Source organism: Hakea prostrata, chromosome 2 (assembly GCF_041222555.1).
Source record: "Hakea prostrata isolate BN-2017 chromosome 2, UWA_Hpros_2, whole genome shotgun sequence".
In the NCBI taxonomy this organism is placed as follows: Eukaryota; Viridiplantae; Streptophyta; class Magnoliopsida; order Proteales; family Proteaceae; genus Hakea; species Hakea prostrata.
Genome location: NC_142601.1, coordinates 65,511,184 through 65,536,898, shown reverse-complemented (window position 1 = coordinate 65,536,898; position 25,715 = coordinate 65,511,184). Strand labels below are relative to the sequence as shown.

The 25,715-nt window shown below is 38.3% G+C and overlaps 1 protein-coding gene across 1 annotated transcript in view; it reads right to left on the bottom strand.

The window, feature by feature from the left end:
• The window catches only part of CAND3 (tobamovirus multiplication protein), a 71,517-nt gene extending 46,505 nt beyond the window's left edge, over positions 1-25,012 (bottom strand). The window contains exons 1-2 of the mRNA XM_089145949.1: positions 24,773-25,012; positions 23,536-23,586 (exon numbers count right to left, since the gene is read on the bottom strand). Coding sequence (XP_089002075.1) covers positions 23,536-23,586; positions 24,773-24,895 — 174 coding nt within the window. The 5' untranslated portion in view covers positions 24,896-25,012. The remainder of the gene's footprint in view (positions 1-23,535; positions 23,587-24,772) is intronic.
• Positions 25,013-25,715: the final 703 nt, after the last annotated feature.

Sequence of the window (25,715 nt, the reverse complement as noted above, 5' to 3'; positions counted from 1 at the left end):
GTTGAGTCCATACTAGAAAAATGCAATATATGTCGACTCCAGATCTAGGATCTCGCAAGATCTCAGCTTAACCTAGTCTTTTTCAATACCCCATCTTGGTCGACATGAGTCAAGATATCTTGATCTCAACATGTCTCAACACTCCTTCCCCTGTTGTTAGTTTTGGTGTTTTGGCCAGATTTTTCACCAGAAAGTTGGTTGGATTCTACCCTACATCAACAAGCTGTTTAGCCCATCTACAACAAAGATCTACTAATTTTAAAGCCAATCTTAAAGCAAGGTGAGTGATCTTTCCGAACATCATCTGTCACAAAAACTATGTTCTACACTGACAGGAGATGGTGTTGGTGGAGTAGAAGTTGAAGGAGTTGCTTAGTCATCGATTTTACTCTTGTACTCTTGTGATGTAACTTACAAGTCACAAAAAGTATGTTCTAAACTGACGGGAGATGGTGTTCGTGGAGTAAAAGTTGAAGGAGTTGCTTTGTCATCGATTTTACTCTTGTACTCTTGTGATGTAACTTACAAGTACCCCAATGTTGTAATGTGAAGTCATGAACAACTAAACATGTTAGATGTATTCTTTGACTTTAAACCTTTTATGTATTCATTTATATCAAGTAATAGTTGTGTAAGTCATGTTTTATAAGTCTGCACATTCACTCCTTCAGTGTATCAGTTTCAAAGTTACAGTCGAGTTGGAACTCAAATATACACTTGTTTTGTCACAAAAGGCCACCAATATGTTTACAAGGCCTAAAATAGGCTAAATACCAACCTCTAGCCTCAAATTGAGCCATAATACCCATCTAGATGGCCCTAGAGTTGGGTCGGTTGACCAAGGATCTTTACCATATCGAGATCTCCGTTTTTGGAGGGACCAAGATCCCTGTCGAGACTGAGATCTCAAACTCTGCCAATAGATAATACCCAAATAATTCATAAAAGCTAATCTTGTTTTTTCCCCTGAAAAACAAAATCCTAACGACGAAGATGATAAATATACACAATATGGTACGTATGAAATATCCATAGAATGACTAAGAAAAGCATATTGGAAGCAGAACCTAAGGAACAAATTTAATTCATACAATACAATTATTACTCTGTTGCCTTTCACCATATACAGAACCTTAATTGATAAAGAAGGTGCATAGGTACCAAACACATTGAAAAGTAGCATATCCTCTGTTTTTTTTTTTTTTTTTTTTTTTTTTTTTTTTTTTGGGTGGGGGGGCTAAGAGACCATTTCTATTTAAGAGAAGGAACAAAAGAATACAATGAACAAAAAATTGGGCAAGTCCAGACATAAATAGAAAGCAAGGATAAACCTTATATGTTCACCACTTCACACATGTGATCAGGCATAGCAGTTCCTTTCTGTGCCAGGAGAACTGCTTGTTCAACAGGATGTGTTGAACTATTGATCCACAAATGAATAGGGAGTTTCTTTGTCCGGATAAAATGCTTATAGCCATTATAGTTCAGGGAATTCCTCTATAGCTCTGCAGAGTTTGTATCTTAAACTCTCGTAAATTTTTTTAATTGATTTTTTTATCATGTTTGTTAGGTCATTGTACTCATTATATCCTTAAACTTGTTGTTTCTCACCTCAAAAAAAAAATTATATGGTAATGAACAACAACAAGAACTACAAACCATACCTTGTCCCAACTTGATGGGTCAGCTACAAACAACCAAACAAAATTGGCAAGGGGAAAAAAGTTGTTTTTTGGGGGAAGGGGGGGGGGGGTTTGGTGATGCAGTATCACCATCATCAAGTCACAAATTGGGCTTCTTTCAGTAGGAATAGCCTAAGATTAAATCATATATATGCATTTGGCATTTGATTGCATGGGTTTACTTTACAATTGCCCAATTTCATGGGCCTAAAATCCAGGTAGAAAGTAGGTGAACTGGATTTGTTTCACTAGTTTAGTTAGATTCCACTTTTAAGTCTATATCCTTTACTGTTTCAATTTCCTAGTCAGTCTAGGTTACCTAATAGGAAAAGGATTCGGTTAGGCCTTTCCTTCTTAGTATAGGAGGCTATTTTTGAGCTAGTTTCTAAATTTGAGTCCTAGTTTGATGTTGAAACTATGTAAGCCAGTAAGATAGAAAAATACATGTAATTGCCCAGGTAAGCCATGAATTGATGAATTGAATTTTGAGTTTGTGAATTGTTGGTGGTGAGGTACAATGACATAGCTTTCCCCCCCCCCCCCGGTCTCTCTCTTATGCAATTCCCTTTCCATATTGTTGCTGAAAATTTTCTACAAGATCAAGGTCTAGTTCAAGCATTCCATCCATTGCACTTCAAATCAGCCATAAGATGAATCACCCCATCGCCAAGTTTCTTCTTCTAGCCTTCTAAATTCCTTTTTCTTTTTTTTTCCTTACTCCAAGAAAACCCAAATTTCAAATTAAACCTACACCAATCTAACCGATAGAACCGCCCCAAACTTTAGAGATCGACACTATATATCATTACCTACTTTCTCTTCATGTTGCATCCTTATATAGCCACTATAACCTACATTCTTGTTTATCCCAAGAAACTTAACCAAAATCTCAAAACGTAAAACCCCAACATTTTGAATTGAAATCCTCAAAGACTTGCCCCTAGTTGATCCTCCTCACTTCATCACTACATCAAGTGGTATCATTCTAAAATTCTCCATTTACAATGTCATTCTTTTAACTTACTAATTGTTGGGACTTGGGAGCATCTCAAAAAGAAGTCCAATGAAGAATTGTATGATATAAGATCAGACTTCAGGGACATTAGATCCAATTTACAAGTTCTTCAATCAAATATGTGAGACTGCAGCACAAATATTAAAGCGTTTTCGGATAAAGTGTGTGGCGTTCTCAAAGACTTTGAGGAAGAGACAGTGATGATAAAGGAGGAATAGCTTATGTCTCAAGTCCTTGAAGAGCAAGTTACTTGTGTTGAGGATCCTATGAATATATGTCGTTCACAATGACATTGGTTCAGAGATCAAGCACATAGAATTCGTGATTCCACCTGAAGTTTTTGAAAATAAAGCCTCCCCATGTGAAGGGGACATTCCAAGCACTTGCAACATGCCAAAGTATAGTTTCAGGCCGAAGCTGGATGTGCATTGTTCCAAACTCATCCTTAATTTACAAAACTCATGATCGAGTTTTTCACAGCAATGGGAGAGCTCATACGGTATCATCATCAATTGGGCTTCTTTCCTTAGGAATAGTCTAGGATTGGATCATATATGTATTTGGCATTTGATTCCATGAGTTCACTTTGTAACCACTAACCAGCCAACTTGATGGGCCTAAAATATGGGTAAAAAGTAGGAACACGGGATAATTTTATTAAATTATTTAGACATGTTTCAAGATTATCTCATTTATTATTTCAATTCCTACTCAGTTCAAGTTACCTAACAGGTTAAAGATTGGCTTAGGCCTACCCTTTTTAGTATAAGAGTCAACATTGGAGTTAGTTTCCAATTCTAAGTCCTACATTGAGTTTGAAACCATGTCAACCAATGTGGCTATAAATATAGATGTAATTGCTCAGCTAAGAAACGAAATGATGAATTTAATTTTGAGTTCGGTTTATTGTTGTGGTACAATGATATAGCATTCCAACCTCCCCCCCCCCTTCTTTTCTCTTCTCTCTTATCTCTTATGCAATTTCTTCTCCATCTTATTGCTAGAAATTTCTACAAGATCAAGGTCATCTTCAAGCATTCCATCTGTTGTTCTTCAAATCAAGCATTCCATCTATTGTTCTTCAAATCAGCAATAAGGTGAATAATCAAACCCAAGTTTCTTCTTCTAACCTTCTAAATTGCAAGAAAACCAAGAAACCCAAATTCCAAACTAGATATATGACAATCTGACTGTTAGAACCATCCCAATCATTAGGGATCATTACCAAATATTATATTAACTAAAATCTGACTAAGTTGCATCCACATCCAACCACCATAACCTACATTTTTGTGTACCCCAAGAAACTATCATAAAATCCTAAAACCTAGACCTTAACTTTTTGGATTGAGATCCCCGAAGACTGAACCCTAGTTGATCCTCTTCAATCTAGGGTTACATCAGGTCATAGTTGTCAAAGCGTCCGCCTAGGCGGCAAAGCTGTTTTTCAACCACTTAATTCATGCCCAATCTACAAATGAACTCCAAGGCCCAAAGTGACATAGAACCTATTTTTTTCTCCGGGGGCGCTGCCCCCCACCCCTGTCAGGGCGGCCTCCCCGGACCCCCGCCCGCTCATCAAGGAGCAGGACCCCCGTGTCCATCGGCAACAAAATGTGAAGCATAAGCCATACTCAACATCAAGAATCAATGAATCAGTAAATGCCTAGACAAACGCTTTGACAACATGGTTTGATGAGATGAACTTATGTTTGTGTTCTTTTTTTTCATAATTTTTCATAATTATGATTCTTGAATGGTTTTTTTTTTTATTGAATATTTGTTTAGCTTATTATAGAAAGTAGTTGTATTGAAAAGTAGTTATATTGGAAAAAAAATTGACCCAACCGCTTTGGTCGCCTTATTGCCGCCTAGGCGCCGCTTTATTGCATGTTTGCCTATTCATAGCCCCAAACGGTTTGGTCGCCTTACCGCTTTGTCAACTATGCAACAGGTGGAGGTTTTCTATTTCCCTTTTTCTTTTCTTTTCTTTTGTGTTGGGGGTGGGGGGTGGGGGGAGAGGATGAAAATGAGATAAGCAATGAAAAAAAATAATGGCAACTGAAATGTGAGAAAGTACAGCCATGGAATAAATTTTACTAGAAATTTCGAGCAAAATTCCTGCATTTTTTTTAAATTGAAACGAAATTCCATTCCATTTATTTCGTCGAATAGTTACAAATTTCATACCGTTACGAAACACGACATCCTAGGTTATAAAACCATTTCAAGCAGCACCTACGAAATATCACAGGTTCCGCCAATTTCAAGTGATACTGCCCCTTCCAGTTTCGACCCTAAACCTCAATTTTTCTCATTTCTCTTGCATTCTACCCCATTTCACCTCATTTTAGCAACTCCTTTGCATTCCTTCTCCAATCTTGCTCCTCCATTGCTGGGTTTTTGAAAGTCAAACAAGGTAAGTTAACAAAGTTATCCATTTTTTTTTTTTGTTTTGTTTATGCCTCAAATCAACTTAGATTGCTTTCAAATTAAAGTATGTCTAGTCTAAAGTATTAACCTATGAATTTGTGGTGTCAAAAATATTTTTTGTTCTTCCTAGTATCTATTTATTTTTCTGCTATTAAAATTTATTTTGTAAATTATATATATTGCGAAAAATGTATATGTATAATAGATATATGAGCTTCAAATTAATGTATGTGAGACACTATAATGTTGTCATAGTGTTGAATCAAATTTTTTGTTGTTAATTATTTATTTTTATTATTCGAAAGATATTTAAATAATTTTAAAAATATTTAAATATTAAAAAAAATAATTAATTTATGTTTTAAATTTAAAAATAGGAGAGTATTAGTGGAAGCATGTATGTAATTTTTTAAGCATGTTGTGGAGTATTTTAAGATAGTTTATATTTTATATATTTTTTAAATTATTTAGATATTAAAAATAATAATTAACTTGTTTTATATTTAAAATAGGAGATTATTATTAGAAGCATGTATGTAATTTTTTAAGCATATTGTGAAGCTTTGTATTTCTTGTATCAAGCACTCTCTTTCAAAGATGTCAAATATAGCTTGGTAACAAAGGAAGCTACTAAAAACTAATAGGAAGAAGAGTAAGTGTAATTACTACAAGAAACAAATAGGAAGACGTGGGGCCACTAGACTGAAGGTACATCTAGTTAGGGGAAGTAGGGATGAGCAGGGATGGGTTGATGACATGAGGAGGCAGCAGAGGGCTATGGGTTGTGGGTCCTTTATAGAGCCAGCAGGTATGGGAGGCACAAGCAGCTCTCAAGTCCTTATAAGGAGGAGTCAAAGTGTGAGGGAGGAGATTCCTATCCCACGTGCCCCAACAAGGGGTCAAGCTTCATCAGCACATCCTACAGATCCGAATATTGAGATTCTTCGTAATGATTCAGCCCTATTTAGGAGGCCTAAGCACAAGCAGAGAAAATTGAAGCACTTATGAAGGACTGAAGGAGAAAGTGGGGATGGCTTCTTCAAATGGACTATGTACCATAGTATTCCAACACATACAACCAAGGCCCCTACTATAGGGATATGATTGAGGAGATAGGCATGGCTAGCAATGGTATACAGGGCCCCACCCCACATGAGATATATAATGTTTATTTGCCTAAGCATAAAGAGGACTCGAATGAATACATTAATGGATTAAAGCACATGTGGGCTCATTATGGAGTGACTGTGATGGTTGATGCATCATCAATTATATGTTGAACTGTGATGGGAGGATAGTGTTGCTCAAGTTAGTAAATGCATCTAGTGAGAAGACAAAATATATTTACAAATTATTGAAACAAGTGGTGAAGGAGGTTGGAGTGGAGAATCTTATCCAAATTGTGACTGATACTGGCTCCAAGTACAAAAAAGCTAGGTTGAAGATGCAGGAGAACCCCAAGTATCAAAACATGTTTTTACTTCTAGTATTTTCATTTTTAAATACATATATTACATTACACATACACTTGATGACTTTATATGATGCATTAATGGACAGATATAGGCACTTTTGGACTCCATGTGCTGGTCACTGCATTGACCTAATGCTAAAGGACATAGGGAAGGTCAAGCTTGTAAAGAAGACTGTGGAGCAAGCCCGACAAGTTAGCACCTTCATTTGGAGTGGAGAATCTAATCCAAATTGTGACTGATAATGGCTCCAAGTACAAGAAAGCTGGGTTAAAGATGCAGGAGAACCCCAGGTATCAAAACATGCTTTTACTTCTAGTACTAATTTTCTTTTTTAAATACATATATTACATTACACATACACTTTATGACTTTATATTGATGCCTTGATGAACAGCTATAGGCGCTTTTGGACTCCATGTGTTGCTCACTGAATTGACCTAATGCTTAAGGACATGGGGAAGGTCAAGCTTGTGAAGAAGACGATGGAGCAAGCCCGACAAGTTAGCACCTTCATCTATAACCACACCTATGCACTAACAATGATGAGGGACAAGTGTCAAGGTGACTTAGTGAGGCTAGGCATAACCAGATTTGCTACCAATTGGATACCAGTGCTAAGCTTTGAAAGTAGGAAAATTGTCCTTAAGAGCATTGTAGCAATGGTTTAACTGAGAGGGTTCTTCATCCGTAGGATGAAAGAGAGCACAGTTGACTATACTCAATGACACCTTCTGGAAGAATGTGAGGATAGTGGTGAAGATACTTGAGCTGGTGTGCATGTGTCAAGGATGGTAAATCAGTAGAGAAGACCTACTCTACCACGCATATGGGCTACAATAGATAGGATAAAGCAGCATGCTACTCAGATCTACCTATAGAACAACGAGAAAATCCTAGACATCATCCAAATTAGATGAGTTTATGTTGCAACATCCACTACATAAGGCTGGTTAGTTGTTAAGTCTATGAACCAATTTAATTTCTTCTACATTATCACACTTTTATGTATTGACTATTCCCTCTTATTTTTGCTTTCTCTTACAGAGCATACTATCTGAATCCCAAGTATCATTACAAAGACAATCTTGGGATAAGGCAAGATTTGATAGATGCCATCCAAACTATAGTGGAGATGTTGGAATCGAATCCATCTAAATAGGCAATCATCCTTATGGAGGTGGAATGGTGATTTAATTTTCACAATTCATAGTTTGATATTAAGTTATTAAGTATTAACCTAGTTTTTTTTTCTTTATATATTAGATGAAGGCATTTAGAGATGCCACTAAGAGCTTCAATCATTCCATGGCTATATCGGGATGGGAATCCACCCCTGGGGTAAGTTAATTCATTATATATTTAATTAGTTATATTCTATCTTTAAGTTAGTTACTTAAGTATTGCTTGTTGAAATGACTTAGAGTCTACATTTGTTACAGCTGAATGGTGGTTGCAATTTGATCATGACTCACTCCACTTGAGTACGATTGCATGCAAGGTGCTCTCCCAGACATGTTCTGCCACTAGTTGTGAGCGAAATTGGAGCACCTTCAGCCTCATCCACTCAAAGAAGTGTAACTCATTGGGTGTGAAGCATCTAGAGTACCTTGTCTACCTACATTATAATATGAGACTGAGAGAGGATCATATTAGACAGGGGATGAACAAAGAGAGTAACACGATTGAGTTGGCCAACATATTTGGGATGGATGATGATGATAATCTAGTAGTTGACTGGATCAAGGACAATGGAGAGCCTTTGTTGGATGAGGGAGGTCATCACAATAAACAAATCGCAGAGGAGATGGGGCTGATGTGGCGGACTTCATGGCCCAGGAGAGAAGTGCACAGGCAGCGCCCACCCGTCTGTTCATGCCACACCCTAGTGCATCCACGCAAAGTGAAAATTTGATTGCTTGGTTCGACAATGAGGATGATGCAACTCAGGCATCCCCCAACGACAACGACGATGATGATGAGGATGACGATAATGATAATGATGGAGGGGATGATGAGAGTGTTGGACTTTGCAATTAGGATTCAACTAATCCTAGGGACAAACCACCACCACTAGTATATGAGAGTCAACAAGGGGGAGGACAACCACTGAGATTCACAAGTGAGAGTTAATCCACCAATACAACACAGGATTCAAACTATAGTGGAGCTGCATCTCGAGGCAAAAATGTTTAGTCGACATATTCGAGGAATGGGAAGCGGAGATAGTACGGATATGGCACAGAGGCCACGCCATCATATAGGTCTTACTGTCTAGCTGATGCATAGAGCTTGGTGGGCTCTATAAGATCGATAAGCATAGATGATTCCAAATACTCCACCTCTAGAGGATCCAGATGGCATAGGCCTACAGAGTCCTCATATAATACTGTTGTGGAGAGTATTGGTTCTACTAGGTTAACTTATAGAGCTTATGGTTACAAACCTTATGGTGTCCCTCCTGGTTATCAGACTCAGAGTCAACCACCAGTGGAACCTTATGGCCATGGAGCTTATGGTATCCTTCCCACTTTCACCTATCGGAGTCAACCACTAGAACCTTATTATTATTATCGAGCTTCTGGTGTCCCTGCCCCTACAGACGACCAAGGTGTTTATTTATTTGTTGAGTAGATCTTCTACTCTATACCACAGCCACCACCAGCCCTTCCATCTACAGTTGAGCTAGTTCTTTATTCGAAGATTCCCAACTTCCCACCATCAGAACATCTTAGGTATGTGGATGAGGCCACAAACAGAGCTGCATATATGGAAAAAACATCATGGGACATATATTATCATTTGTATGGGGTGCAAGAGGAAGATGGAGACATGTATTAGGCAGACTCATATTTAGTAATATTCTCAATTCTTCTCATATTTACTATATACTTGAATGTTACCTTTTCAATGGTGCTTTTGGTAACGTAGTAGTTCCATTGTGTTTATTATGCTTGAAATAGGTAGTATGTAACAATCTAGATCATTTTAAGTCCATGTGAGGCTCGAAATTGAAGTTCAAAACTTTAAGAAAAAAATCAAATGTTTCGGTACCATAAAATGTCGCACTTCCCTAGGTCAAAACTCTGGTTTCGAGAGAAATTTCTTCCATGAGTACAGCCCACCAACAGAACAATTTCAGTTAAATTAGGCCAGCAACATGGATTATTACCCTTCTATTGGCTCTATGACTCCATCCAAGGCCAATATGTACGGAAATACAGGTATCAGTTTTTTATGCAGATCCGCTATCAATTTTAAATGGGATACATAATTATCATGGCGCGCGCCAACGCGCCCGCGCGGCCCCGCCGCCGCCGCCCCCCCTTACCGCCACGGCAACTTCCGGGATGCCCGCCCGCAGTAAAAACCTCTCCCCCCCCCCCCCCCTCCCCCCTCCCTCCGCGCCCCCGGCCTTCTCCTTCCTTTTCCGCTTTTTTTGGCCTGTGTGGGTTGTGGGCTTTTTTTTTTTGGTGCCTTTCCGCCCCCCTCGCCCGGCCCCCCCTGCCCCCCCGCCGCGCCTAATTATGCATGCAATAAGCCCTTGATCCCATGGGTTACCATTGCAATAGGCTTACTTTAAAAGCCTTAAGTAGTGGTACTAGTTTTAAGTACGAAAATGTCTTAATAGTTAGTTTATTTTTATGTTTAGAGTTTCTTAGAGATATAAGACATGAATATGAGAATATGAGATATTATGATGTAATACAATAGAGGGAGTAGTCAAGTACCCCCATTGTGGTTTAATAGTTGCTTTAGGTCCTTTTGATAGTATCCTCATCTAAGTGAGTTTCTTGTTAAACTAAATGAACTTAATTATATAAGAGTTAGGAATTGTATTCCTCAATTTGGTCTTTATAAATATATGTTTTGGCTGGTATGATAGAACACACATTCTATCACCCAACCCTCTTCTCCAATTGTTCATTCTTCTATCAATCTCTCTTTCTTCTTCTCTCGCACAGTACTGGTTACAGATTCCAGGGTTGTTTACATGGTATAGGAGCAGCCAGTTATGGTTTTGTTTTGCTTCAGATCTGTTTCATAGTGGTAGTTCGATCGTTAATGTATAAATATCTCCAAAGGGATGGGACAAACCCAGTGCCAAAAGCTTCTGCACAACCAGAGTCCCGGGGACTGTTCCTACTCAGTCTTACCCCCAACAATTTTTGTTGGGAGGCTGTTATGATGCCTTGACCTCAGGGCTACAACTATGGTCCATCAACCGTTGTGCTAAGGCCCACCCCTTGATGTTTGAATATCTCGGTTGAACATTAATTTGATTCATCAGCTGAAATGAACTTGATCTCATGCTGGTTTTACATTGTTGGTCGAGTTTGGGGTTCTTTGATGAGTTGAAATCGAGAAAAAGGGATTTCAGATTCGAAGGTCAATTCTGTAGCCCATCATTTTTATAATTTGTATGTCCATTTCCAAATCTGATCAAGACTACGAGCCATCATTTTCATAACTTGGTCTGAGATATTGATTGTGTGTAACATATTGATTTCCATCCGCAACCCTTCTGTGGTGCACTTCTTCTATTCCGTGATAAGTTATATCTTGTCATGGAATACTTGAATGGAGGAGATCCGTATTTATTGGTGAGAAATTTAGGATTATTGGATGAAGAAGTAGCCCGCATGTATATTGCTGAAGTTAAGCTTGTTTTGTAATATTTGCATTCACTACATGTAGTTCATCGTGATTTGAACCCTAATAATTTGTTGGTAGCACATGACAGTCGTATCAAGTTGACAGACTCTGGTCTTTCAAATGTTGGTCTCATCAAGTCATCAACAGCACAAATGATTTGCCTGGTCCAGCAGTTAGCAGGAGCGCGGCACCAGGAGAGGATGGACCACAGTTATCAGAATCTGAGAAATTGAATCAGCAGGAGAGACAGCAAGAATGTTCAGCAGTGGGTACTCACAATTATTTGGCTCCAGAGATATTCTTAGGATCCAGACATGGAAAAACAGTTGATTGGAGGTCTGTGGGCATTATTCTTTTTGAGCTGATTATTGGCATTCCAACCTTTAATGTAGAACGTCTAAATTATTTTTGACAATATACTGGATCATAAAATTTCTTAACCTCAGGTTTTTCTTTTGCAGCATCTTTTCTTTCTTTTCGTCTTCTAATACCTTTGTCTTTGAGAAAAAGAACGGAAGAGAAAAGGAAGGTGAGAAAGACGGTTGGGAGTATTTACCTTACTTTTTTTTTAATTCCTACACATTACGTCTTTGACTCATCCTTTTCTTCTTCCTTTTTTTTTTGGGGGGGGGCCTAATTTACTTAATGATTATTTCCAATCTAAATTTTTTCCCATACCTTTTCATGCTATTAATATCTTGTCACTAAGAGTTCTCCATTTCCAGGTTTACCCTTTGACTTTTGTCTGGGTTTCATTATGGGGATTTCTCCTAAATTACATTTATGCCATATCCAATTTGAGTTCGCTATATTTGCAGATATGCATTCTTTTCCTATATATATTTGCCTTTTACCCCTTGAAAAGATCTGTTCTACAACAGTATAGCCATAACAGAATCTTTCCCTATATATGTAGTCATTTTTCTATAGGTTGGGCCAATTTGCTGATTTGGTAAGCCCATGAATTATATTCCCAAGATTTATGTTACTTGGTATGTTTGCTTGATCTTTACCAAGAATTCAGTTGGATTGGTGGATTAATTACTAATTTGCCATTATCTATTTTGGTGGACCATGGACCACATTGGTTTGGGATTTTCTTTGTCAGTGTGAAGGGGTTAACTAAAGATATATAGGGCTTTCTTTTGAGATTTTAGTCTTTTTTGGACATGAGGGGAGATTGAAGATGTCTACAGCAATGAGCAAACAAACCAATTTTTGAGAAATCCATTCTCAAGAGTGGGCTGTTAAGGAGCTTTGCCTAAGGACAAGCTTTTGTGTAGTCACTGGAGGTGCACTTTTATCAAAATTTTTGCAGCCATGGTAGTTGCACTTTTATGAGATTTTTTGCGCACACACCAGAGCTGCAATTTCATGAACTTTTATGTAGCCATTAGGTGCTACATTTGGTGGACTTCTCTGTTGCTGGTAGGTGCTCTATTAGATGGACTTTTCTGTAGCTATTGGATGTTGCATTGAACTTCATTAGGACAGTGTTTGATGTTTCTATTGCTGGATTTTATCGTCTTTCTTGGGTAGACATGGATTTATGACTGTCACAAGGTATATTTGGAAAACAAAAAAAATAAAAGAGAAGGAAGTCAAGAGAAACCACCAATAGGAAGTCCTTTTGAATTAATATAGAACTCTAGATTGGGTCTTCTACTTTGATTGTAATTTTATAGTTTTAATATGTAGATAAACAGCATTCTTCTTGGAGGAACTCACAACAGAAGTGAGGCTCCAATCATCTCCTTTCTCTCGACTTCTCCCTATTCTCTGTTCTTCTTCTCCTTCTCCTTCTCCGAATCTATTGCCTCTGTATTTTCTACAAGTTACAATGACAATTGATCAGAGTGCTGCTTCAAGCTTGTTGGTCTTTGGTTGCTACAGTTCAAGATTGGTGTTGTCTTTCAAGTTGGAACCTTTTTGTGTATACTCCAGCACACGGAGAAGTGTTAGAAAGGGTAAGAGATATTATGATGTAACACGATAGGGGGAGTCCCCTAATGATGGTTTCCTTGTCACTGTAGATCTTTACTTATTAGTGTCCCAGGCTAAGCGAGTTTCTTGCAAAGCTTTGGGCTTATTAATTAGATAAGAGTTAGGAGTCTATTCCCTATGTAATTTTATTTTGGTTTCTTATAAATATATGTGATGTAAGCCAGCCCCCTCCCCCTTAGCCGAACCAGCCATCTGGGCCCTAGACTCAAACCAGAAGTGGCGCACCTAGTGGATTGGCCAAACCCTATTAGGGGTATTATGGTCATTTTTTCATTTCTTTTGATAATTATTTTGGTTCAATAATTTTTGTTTTTGCGAGTTCAAATCTAGTAATCTAATTTTATTTCTTTAATTGAGTTAGTATTGAGAGTCTCAGTTAGGGTTTGAGTCTCAATTGAAAATCTATTTTAAATTAAGATTCCTTCTGGATAATTAGCTTTTATTTGCAAGTTGCATTCTATTATTTGTGGTGGCTATTTGTTAATTGTAAAAAAAATCCTAGTCTATAAAGGATTTTCCCTAGTTGAGTCAAGTTTGGTTTCCAAGTTAGAGTCCAAGTCTTCTTACCTCCAATTGTAAGGCTATATATAGCCCACCCCACATCATTGTAAAGCACGTGGAATCAAATATGAAGAATCTGAATTTGGAGGAAATTGAGTCATGGTCTTCTTGGGAGGGCCATGGCAGGTTTTTGAGATCATCTTTCTGAAGTTCTTCTAGGCTCTTGCATCTCCCACAGCAGTTCAACACTCACAGCAGCAACCAAGCCCTAACCAAGTAAGTTCAGCCCCTCTCCTCTCTCCCCTAGCCCACAGCAGCCGTCCCCCACCCTCCTTCCTTCTTATGCAACCACCAAGAAACCCACCCCCAACCTTCCTAGACCTTGCGGGCCCTTCTTTCCTCTTCTGGGGTCTCGCAGCAATAGTAAAACAGAAAAGAAGAGAAAGAAAACATGGAAGAAAAACAGAAGAAAGAAAAGAAAGATCCTGAAAAGAGGCAAGATTCAAGAAACCTTACAAAGATCCCTCCAAGATCCCCAGAAACCTACCCAAGAATCAGTTTTCCAACCAAAGACCAACCCATGGCATCCCTAAACCCTTGCATACCCAGCCGCAGGCTTCCCTACTCATCCTAGGGTAAGTCCGGGTATCACTAGATACACCCTAATGCCCCTTTGTTACAACCCGTATTCATTTTGTTAAAACCTTAATCATCAACCCATACTGATTTTTGTTATATCCTAACTTGTCTCTAGCATCCTCCTTAACCCTACACTCATTTTCTTCTCAATTCCTAGAACCCATTTAGGTTTTTGTTAATCCTAATCTTTTCTCAAAACCCTAATTTTCACCATTAGACCCACCCCATCCAGGGTTTGTTAAAAATCTCCAATTCCCAGGTTTGAATCTTTATTTGCTGGTTCACAACGGAAAGGATTCTGGGCTAACCATAATTTTAGGGAAACAATCACGCCTCCCCTAGCCCTAAAATCGTGGTTACATCGATATGTGTTGGCAGGTTTGATAGTGATGCAAAATCGACAGCATATACAAGGAAGAGAAAAGCCCAATGGTCAAGCCCATCAAAGCCTATGGATCTGATCCAAAACAACGCATGGCTTTCATGGGCTATGACTACTTTAGTGGGTTAAAATAGCCCATGGTTTCATGGGCTTGGATTACTTAGGTGGGAGAAGATCAACCCACATATTTTTATCTTCATAGCTAGACCTAAGCCCAAGTCTAGTTCTTGAAAAGTTAATAAAAGGGGTTGTGCTTTGAAAATAAAAGAACTCATTGTCAAAGGAGTTTTCCTTTGTCAAGAGTTAGGTAGAAGTTGAGTTATTAATAGGTAGGTGGTGTGTGTTAGTGGTTGGATGTTACCATTAATGCTATATCTCTTTAGAATGATATATAAAGAGACTTATATAAGACGTGAACGACAACAACTCATTAATTGAAATCAAATTGCTTTGTTAGCATTCCTTCTCTATGGAAAATCTTTGTATTTGATCAAGGTAGGTTGGTGTTTGATCCAATCGATCCACCTTGCGGTGTGAAGCCCGGGTGTTACATTGTTATTCTCAATTCCCTTATATTGTCCTTTCAATTTCTTCATCATAGTTCTGCCCCTATTTTGAAGATCTATTCAGCCCGTATTGTTATGCTATTATCCTTATAATACCACTCTAATTTCAGCACTCTTTCACATCTAAATTATGTTTCATCTTAAGTCTATCGAATCTGAACTTGATTACCTGTGAAAGGTCCTATTTGGCTACTATTTTGATCAATCAAATACAGTACTACATTATTCGGTATCAGAGCCATGACAGGGAGTAAAACTTATGGATTGGATAGTGACCTTATGGCAGCGATGATGGGGATGTTGCAACAATTGAGCACCCAAATCACTGCAAACCACAAACAAGTGGAAGAGAGGTTCTCAACAATGGAGGCTAGAGTGGTTGCCTCTACTCATGCTCCACACCCTCCACTTGGTGAAGAATCCCAGCCAACTCACTCTATAGCCAACTTTCCTACCAGATGAATACAGGGAGAGGGCCCCAAGGATTCCAGTTGTGCTACCAACCCTCGAAGAGCACATACGGAGTTATTTCACTGGCGAACAACCTACATTCAATAAGCATGTTGGTGACTCTCAAAAGGTAAAGCTTGAACATCAAGAGTTTATTCACACTAGCCATAGCACAAGGCTGGTATTGGCTCTTGTTATGAGAGAAGTTACCCCTCAACCTAAGGTGACATTCCCTCCACTTATCAAAGAGTTACTTTTTTATTTTCCTAAGGTGGTTCCTAATGAGTTGCCTAATGAGCTACCTGTTATGCGCGTTATTCTGCATGCCACTGATTTGGTATCGGGTTCGGTGTTACCAAACCTACCGGCCTATCACCTCAGCCTAGCAGAGCACAATGAATTCAAACTACAGGTGGATGAGTCGCTACATAAAGGATTCATTCAAGAGAACTTTAGTCCATGTGTTGTACCAACATTACTCACTCCAAAGAAGGATGTTTCATGGCGTAAGTGTGTGGACAGTCAAGTAATCAATAAAATTACAGTCAAGTATAGGTTTCCTACACCGCGGCTTGATGCCATGTTAGACATGATGTCTGGGGCTAAGATCTTTTCTAAGTTGGGCCTCAAAAGTGGTTATCATCAGACCTGTATTAGGCTTGGAGAAAAATGGAAGACTGTCTTCAAAACCAAGGTTGGACTATTTAGATGGAAAGTCATGGTTTTTGTTCTGACAAACGCACCTAGCACCTTCATGAGGTTTATAACACAGGGGTTTGAAGCTGGTCCAGAGAAGATAAGAAGCATCATCGACTAGCCTAACCCAAGGACCATCACTAAAGTTCGTAATTTCGATCGACCTGCATCGTCTTTTAGGAGAGTCATTCAAAACTTCAGTGCAGTCATGGCACCTATTACCGAATGTTTAAAGCAAGGCAAGGGCGGGATCAAATGGAAGAATCGTCCACGACATGATAGCACTTGGATTCATGCTGACAATCTCGAGAAACTCAATCCCGATTGGTATGCACGTTACATATCATTCATCCATTCGTCGAAGACGAATGTTTTCAAACCGGGGAGAGTTGATGCATCATCGACAGCATATACAAGGAAGAGAAAAGCCCAATGGTCAAGCCCATCAAAGCCTAAGGATCTGATCCAAAACAACCCATGGCTTTCATGGGCTATGACTATTTTAGTGAGTTAAAATGAGCCCATGGTTTCATGGGCTTGGATTACTTTGGTGGGAGAAGATCAACCCACATATTTTTATCTTCATAGTCTAGATATAAGCCCAATTCTAGTTCTTGAAAAGTCAACAAAAGGGGTTGTGCTTTGAAAATAAAAGAACTCATTGTCAAAGGAGTTTTCTTTTATCAAGAGTTAGGTAGTAGTTAAGTTATTAATAGGTAGGTGGTGTTAGTTAGTGGTTGGATGTTACCATTAATGTTTATGTCTCTTAAGAATGCTATATAAAGAGACTTATGTAAGAGGTGAAGGACAACAACTCATTAATTGAAATCAAATTGCTTTATTAGCATTCCTTCTCTATGGAGAATCCTTGTGTTTAATCACGGTAGGATGGTGTTTGATCCAATCTATCCACCTTGTGGTGTGAAGCTCAAGTGTTACATTGTTATTCTCAATTCCCTCATATTGTCCTTTCAATTTCTTCATCATAGTTCTACCCCTGTTTTGAAGATCTATTCAGCCCATATTGTTATGCTATTATCCTTATAATACCACTCTAGTTTCAACCCCCTTTCAAATATAAATTATGTTTCATCTTAAGCCTATCAAATCTAAACTTGATTCCCTATGAAAGGTCCTATTTGGCTACTGTTTTGATCAATCAAATACAGTACTACATTAGATAGTACACACATTCTACCAGCCAGCCCTATTCTCCAATTGTTCTCTCTTCTTCTCCGCAAATCTCTCCTTCTCTCTACCAATACTAGTTAAAGATTCTAGGACTGTTTACAGAGTAGAATTGGTTCACTATGAGTTCAACTAAGTTAGTGGTTCTGTTCAATTAGAATTCATCTGATTACTTGAAAACATCATGACTTAATTAGCTTTCTAAGACTAGCTTTATTTGAATTAGTTAAGCTAGTTAAGTGGCTAGCCAAATAGTTCCCTTTTGTTATTAGGATTGGTCCAGTCCAAGAGTGACTGATCTAGATCCAACATTGAAATGGACATTTTTACTTTGATAGATACGGGTGTTAGGCTTTTGTCCAATAGGTTTATGTGGTCATGGGCCCGTTTTATGGGCCTAAAAATTTAAGTGTGTAGGCGAAGTAAGGAAAGGGTTTATCAATTGGTTAGATTGATCCAATATTAAGAATTGAGTTAGGCCTTTCCTTTTAATAGTAGGAGTCTATTTCAGAGTTAGTTTCCAATTCTGAGTCCTAGTTTGAGTTTGAAACATCCAATGTGGCTAAAAATATAGATGTAATTGCTAAATTAAGCAATGATTGATAGATTTTGAAATTTTTATTTTTGTTTATGGCTACTGGTGAGTTACAATGGCATATGATGGTTGTGTGACCACGATGTAACCCAAGGTCTCCGTTAGATCTTCCAAAATCCTCTTTAAAAAGAGCCAGCAAATAATGGGCTGTCCAAGGATTAAGATATGGTTTTGGGTTAACAAAAAGATGTTTTTGAGATCCTGGAATCCTATGGGTGGGTTTGGGTATGCTATGGGATAGTTAAAAATTACTCGTTAACCTATGGAGATATTTGGATAAACTAGGGTTTGTAGGAAAAGGGATGGGATGCTCTAGGGTTGATGAAAAAAGGGAGGGAATATCCTACGGTCCTATGGGATGATCTTGGGTTGGCAAAAGGGTAATAGGTTTATGTATCTTTTGGTTGTCAGAATGCCTAAAGATCCTAGGGAAATGGATTAGGGATGATTTGGAGAAGTCACGGATAATTAAAGACAAGAAAAATCCCTAGGTGAGATGGATTAGGTAGGTTTTTATCAATTAAGGGAAAGCTGGGAAAGGTTTGAGAAACCCACGGTTAAGGGAAAAGGAAGAGGAAGCTTGTGGTTGTGAAAATTGGGCAAGTCTTGGATGGATCTTGGAGAAAATATTGAATCTTCTTCTTCTTAATCTTTCCTTTCTTTTTCTTCTTTTTCTTCTTTTTTCAATATTTTTTCTAATTCTGCTGCAAGAACCAGAAAATAAAAATAAAAAATAAAGATTGGCCATTGTCGCAAGAAACAGAAAAGGCAGTGGGGGCGGTACCACAAGAAAGAGGGGAAAGGGGGTTGGCCATTGTCGCAAGAAAGAGGGGGGAAGGGGTCTTTTCTTGGAATTCTGCTGTTCTCCTTTCTTGAAAATATTGCCCCCTATTTCTTGAACTTCCAATTCAGATTCAAGAAGGAAGTGAATTGCAAAAATTCTGCAGGTTAAAGGAAGGGAAAGAAGAGGGACAGAAGGAGGGAAGTCCTAGGAGTGTCAAAGGTTGGGGGGAGGGGTTGGGGAGGATCTTGGTTGAATCTTTGGAAGCTTGGATGCTTGCTGGAATCGTTGGTCGAAGGCTGAAGATGCTTGCTGGAATTGCAGAACTGAACTTAGAAGCTTGAAGAATGGAAATTTAGACAACAGCAGGGTCCCCCTCAAAACAACCCTGCCAATACCTCCTTGGCTGCAATTCTCTCGACAATTTTATTCATCAAAAACTGATTTCTTCTGTAACAGTCATGAGAATGTATAGCATTTACAATACTCCAAAGTAAACCAACTTCAAAGAGACCTAACTTGACTCAACTAGGGTGTCCTTTATAAGTTAGGAGACCCTTTACAAATAAATAACAGACACACATAAATTAAAGAACTTAAAATAAGAGACTTAATTATATCCATAAACATTCCATAAACAGTCCTGCTTAAAAGAAAGACTCTCTATGACACAAGAACTCAACTACCAAGTCAATCTAAGAATTCCAAACATAGATGGACTCAGAAAATAAAAACAGAAATTCTGGAAGTAAGATATTCATCTACTTAGGGTTGAAAATGACCAAATTGCCCCTACAGGGATTTGGCCCAGCCCCGGGTGTGCCACGTTGGCTGAATTCTGGTTCACATCAGACCAACCCCCCCCCCCCAACCCACTTCTTATTTGATTTCTTATCTTCTCTTTTCATCCATCTTTTTGTTCACAAAAGTATCTTTTCTCATTGAACCTAATGTTCAAGAATATCTTCAACAAAAGTAGAATTATCCACAATGTCAATTGTTCCTAATATTCTATCCTTTTAAATTCCCCAACACTTAATTCATTTTTTCTTCTTTTTTTCCTGAATTTCCCAAGACACCCAAAGTTTCAACTTAGCTAACCTATCTAACCGTTAGAACAGTCCAAACCTTTATCGATCATCCCAGCATAGCGTTACCTAAGTTTTCTCCACGTTTCACCCCAATTCCTATAACTTTTCCTCCCATATCTTAAGAACTTACCCCACCCATCCTACCATACACCCCATTACTCTACATGTCTTCAAAACAATCCAACCACCATAACCTATGTTGTTATATATCCCAATCAAATAATTCAAAATCTGACTTTTTGAATTAAGGTCCTAGAAAGCTGGCCCTTAGTTGAACCTCGTCAATTTAGGGCTACACCAAATGGTGGTACTGACGTTGGAAGATTCCATCTTTTCCCAATCCCATTCCTTCCTTTTCACAAAGAGTACTAACAGTAACAGGACACATCACCAACACTGAGTTACATAAGCTATACAAAGTAAGTAACAACTAGGAAAAAATGATGACAGCTTTGAAGCCCAGATTGAGAGACTTCAGGCGAGGGTTGAGAAGAATAAAGTCAAATTTGACAAGTTTGTTGAAGAGAACAGTAACACTTTCATTGAAATCTTTGGGTTCATGAAGAAAATTTGTAGGAAGAGCTTCTAACTCAAGTGTTCAAATTTTGCATTTTGAAGATACCCTACAAGAAGGCACAGGCAGCCCAGCGTGTGTATCCATCCATTGTCCAATTGATATGATTCAGAGACTTTGGTCAGAACTTCATCTGGGCTCAGCATCCTCCTTTTTCCGAGCCTCTCCGTCGCGTCGATATAGGATGAGCTCCCTAATCTGTCAGAAGTTGTTTAAAATGGTGGCAGAGTCATATCCCTTTAGTTACTGGACATAGGAGACAATAGTTTTAGTGTTCCGGGAGTGAGGAAGGGATTAGAGCTGGTTTTCCGGGGAAAGAACTGGGATAGTATGGTAGTGGGTGAGCTTCCAAGCCTAGTTAGTTGATGCCCTTCTGCCCTCCACTTTCCCAACACCTGTAATCAGACAAGATTATTCTTAAACTCCAAGCACCTGTGATCGGCAACCCAGGACAATCATTGGCATTCAAGATGTTGTTTCTGAAGAAATGAAATCACAGCCTCAAGTCCTCAAAGAGCAGGTTACTTGCAATGATTATGAATATGCCATCCACAATTGAGACAGATTCAGAGATTGAACGTATAACCTATAATATTTTAAGGCAAAGCTCCCCATCTTAAAGAGTACATTATAAACAACTGTGAGATGGCAAAGTGTTATTTTGGGCTAAAACTGGATGTACAATGCACCAAATTCATCCTTACTTTTATAAAACATCGTGGAGTTTTTCTCAATACTGGAACAGTTGATGTAAAATCATCACCAGAGTCATCTTAGGAATAGTCTAGAATTGGATCATATATGTATTTTGTCTTTGATTTTACGGATTTATCTAGTAAATTGGCCAAAATGATGGGCCTAAAATATGAGTAGTAAGTAGGAAAACGGGATTTTTTTCATTAGTTTGGTTAGAGTCTTGTTTTAAATTTATTTTCCTTCATTTCAATTTTCTAATCAGTTTAGGTTACCTAATAATGAGACCTTCCCTGTCTAGCATAGGAGTTTAATTTAAAGTTATTTTCCATTTCTGAGTCCTAGTTTCAGTTTGAAACTATGTCAGTCTAATTGGCTTTGCAATTTCTAAATTAAGGGATGGGTTAAAGTATCCTTCACAACCTAACTATCCTTCTACCTTTATCCACCTATATCCCTTCGAAAGAACCAAACCCCAAGCAGGGAACTAGAACACAATTGTTAGGAACCAATTGGGAAACAACCACCTATACAGCCTAACCAAAACCCTAGTCTCTAGCCTGGAATTCAAATCTAGCCCTAGGGATCCTTAAAGTTGCAGCCCTCTTTGACCAAGGCTACGTCACCAACCCTGCCTTCAAACCAGGTTATAGCCTATTCCCATCATCTAACCCTCAAACAGCAAGTTCTAAAATTCTTGGATTACTTAAAACCCTAAAAACAAGAATGTAGATCTAGCCAACATGTCCATTTGAACATCACTAAACTTGAAGGCTCATCCAACAATACCTAAATTCACTCCCATTCCAATTTGACACCTATAAACACCAACTCACCATCTCTAGAAAATAACCCTATGTCATGATCTTCCCATTACCCATCTTTCAACTTTCTTCCTGCACCAACAACTTAGGAGTCTGTTATTACTATCTTAACCTAAAGCAAATCAAAAAAGCCCATTTAAGATTTCCCTTTTTCATACCCTATAGACCCCATAATGAATTTTTAAGAAACCTTTTCTTGAAACAATTTGATTCAGTTTTGCCCAAGATCTTGGAAGATGTAGTTCCGAATTGATCATCTACCAGTCTTGGACTAAAGGGACTTGTTTGTAGGCTGTAATCCAATTTAAAGCCCCATCAGGGAAAGAGTAGAATACACTTAAATTTGGATATTGAAATTTCTACTGATTGCATGAGCTTTTTGATAGATCGTTGTCTTCTCCGCTATGGGAACCTTGACTGGTGTGTGAAATCTAGTTGTCTAGAGTATAATATCAGATGAAGATCCTCTCTCACTACCTACCTGCACCAACTCCCTCTAAACTCTCACAAGAAGGGGCAAAGTGACTGCCCTACCCCTACACAAAAATCCTGCCAAGCTGAGATTCACCTTGCATGTGTGATGTTGGAAAGAGTTGGTACAGGCAAGGGGTCGAGACAATCAAGATTCTCTAATATCCAAGAGGGCTTAAAGGTGAATCATATCCACATTGCAAAGGCTTGATTTGGTGAGTAATATCTGAAACACCTCCTTTTCAATTTTCATCATCTTCATCTTCATCTCCCCCCCCCCCCCAATCCATTCTTCTTCTTTTTGTTGTTTACAGAGTTCTCATAGAAACCGCATAAAAGATGAATCCTAGAAACTATTCACTACTCAACTCCAGCCTTTCCACCCATCAGACTAATTCAAATAGTTCTATCCATAGCAGCACCAGCACCTATATTTGATCCATGTTAGAGCCTGCTCTGCCCATTAAAACCCTTGACTTGAATCTTACTGGTTTCTATGGAGAAGACCAATCTTTTATATCTCTCATTCTAGCCATCAGTTTTAGCTGATTCTTGGCAAACACAACCCTTCCCTCCGACCTACTAGATTTCAAACCAAACCTCAGCCCCAATTCCATCTGTAAACCCCAGAATTCCAAGTTTCAAATTTCAATAGATCCTAACCCTAATTTCCATGTTATGAGTTGGTTCTGATTTGAGATCTAGGTAATTAGCCCTTACTTGGCCCTACCCAATCTAAGGCAACATCAGTTTTACTCCCAAAAAAAAAAACAAATAAGTGACATGAAAATCAGAGGAAAATACAAGAAAAATATCACTTACCTTTTGACGTGTCCACCCCAGTTGATGATTCCGAATGTGAATCCTGACCAACTGTTCAACAAAGTTAGTATCATCAGGGTATTCCTGATAACATATGGCATTGAAGTTGTATAATCAACATATCTCAACCCAAGTATCATGCATTAGATTTCACAAATTTAATTAATTCTTTTATTTTGAAATTAAACAAAGTGGCCACAAGTTCACCATCAACCAGAAGTAACAGCAGTGGAAGAAGCAGCAGCTCACATTGGAATATGAAAATATTACTACAAGCATGCAATCAATGTCAAAAAAACTAACCAATCCAAAGAAAAAGAATGAGAAGGAAAAAGATAATTGAAGAACAAACACAAGAAGACATCTATGTATAACTAAGAATAGTTAGACTCTTAAATCCAATGCGAGGCAAGCATAACCTTGATGTTTTCTCTAGTCTTTAAGGCATTCAATTTGGTTAGTAATAACAAACTAAATCTTCCGTTCCCTGCTTACATAACTATATCTTAATAATGAAGCTGGTAGTGTCGAACAGCAGCCCAATTGGAACAGTAAACAATCGATCACAGTATTACAATTGCGTGTCATAGTCAGGAAACTGAGTCTCAGATGACTCCTTGTTTAGTTAAAAACTTTTACAACATTTGCCTAATAGATAATCCATATAGAAATCTCAGTAATAGACTGAACAAGGTAGTTGAGGTGCTCTCCCAGATTGAACAAAACTGAAACTCAACTTGTGATCCTTCTCTTCAACCCAAATGAGAGGGGGGAAACAGAAACAGAAACAGAAACTAGAACTCAAAACAAAAGGAATGATAAACTAAAATATTATCCAAGAACCAAGACATCAGAATTCTTAAAGCTATCAAAGTATGTCTCACTCCACGTCACGTTTAACCAATCAGTCTACCACACGAGTTCCCCAAGCATCCCATAGACTATCAAACAGCATCTTTCTCTCAAACCACAGACCATAATCAAGAAACTCAATCTTCAGACTCAAGAATCTTCCCAAAGACCAAAAATGCACACCATTGTCGGATTCAAAGCCTCAACGACTCACCTCATATGCCGAATTCTCAAACTGATATTCTGATTATTCAGTTGATCGAACAAGAAAAAGAAACAAAACTCAATTCACAAAAATGAAAGTGATAATCACGTCGGGCAACGAGAACAAAGATCCCAGCAGAATACAAACCAAAAGAAAAGTTCGAAATCCAGGTTAACAAACCTGAACAAATGCAACAGCAGCGATAGCACCATCAACACAGCCAAGAGCGATATGGACAGAAGTTAACAACGTCGGAAAGCAACGACCACCCTGCATTGCAAACAACATCTCCCATGGAAGCATCGCAACTGATACACCTCTCTCTCTTCTCTCTGTGAGAAGGGGTTTTGGCTCGAAAATGGTATTTTGGGAATTAATTTCACTTCTGTCTTCTGTAGAAGAAGTGGAGCAGATCTTGTGGAAGGCTGACAAAGGCGTTTGTAAGTGGAAACCTGTCCGTATATATAGGTGGGGCCTTTCTGTGATTTCAATAAATTTTGGTGGTCAAATGTTCAAAGGTATACGTTTACCATTCCTTTCTGTCTTTCCTTCTTCTTCTTTTTTTTTTTTTTTTTTTTCGTTATTCGGTACCGGAAAGTATATCCATTTGCGCAGCTGTACATAAAGAAAGGGTTTTGTTTGGTTCAATTTAAGAAAATCAGAGAAGTGCTTAAATACTTTAGAGTCGGCAACTCGACACCGTCATACATGTGTCTCCAAACAGAATCTTCTTGTAATGAGTCACAATCATATCTTTCCATTCTTACTTCCCAACAAAATCTCTTTATAGAGGTTGTATAAAATAATAAAACGCAATAGACCGTTGTCGGGTTACCTAGCATGGGAATAATCGAGTTTCCTTTTGACCAGGGAAAAAAAAATCTTGGTATAAATCATACATGTGTTTGTAAAGAAGATCTTCCAATATGCTCTTGAAATTAAGTGCAGTCACTTCTTTCCAATTTCGTCCTCAAACATAATCTATGAATGATCAAGTTGACTAAAAAAATGATAATAATAAAAGACAAATGATCATAGTTTGGTGGCAGTCACTACAAATAAAAATGGAAGTAATCACAGCATGTTTCATAATGTGGGCCTCACAACTTTTGTACGTTGGAAA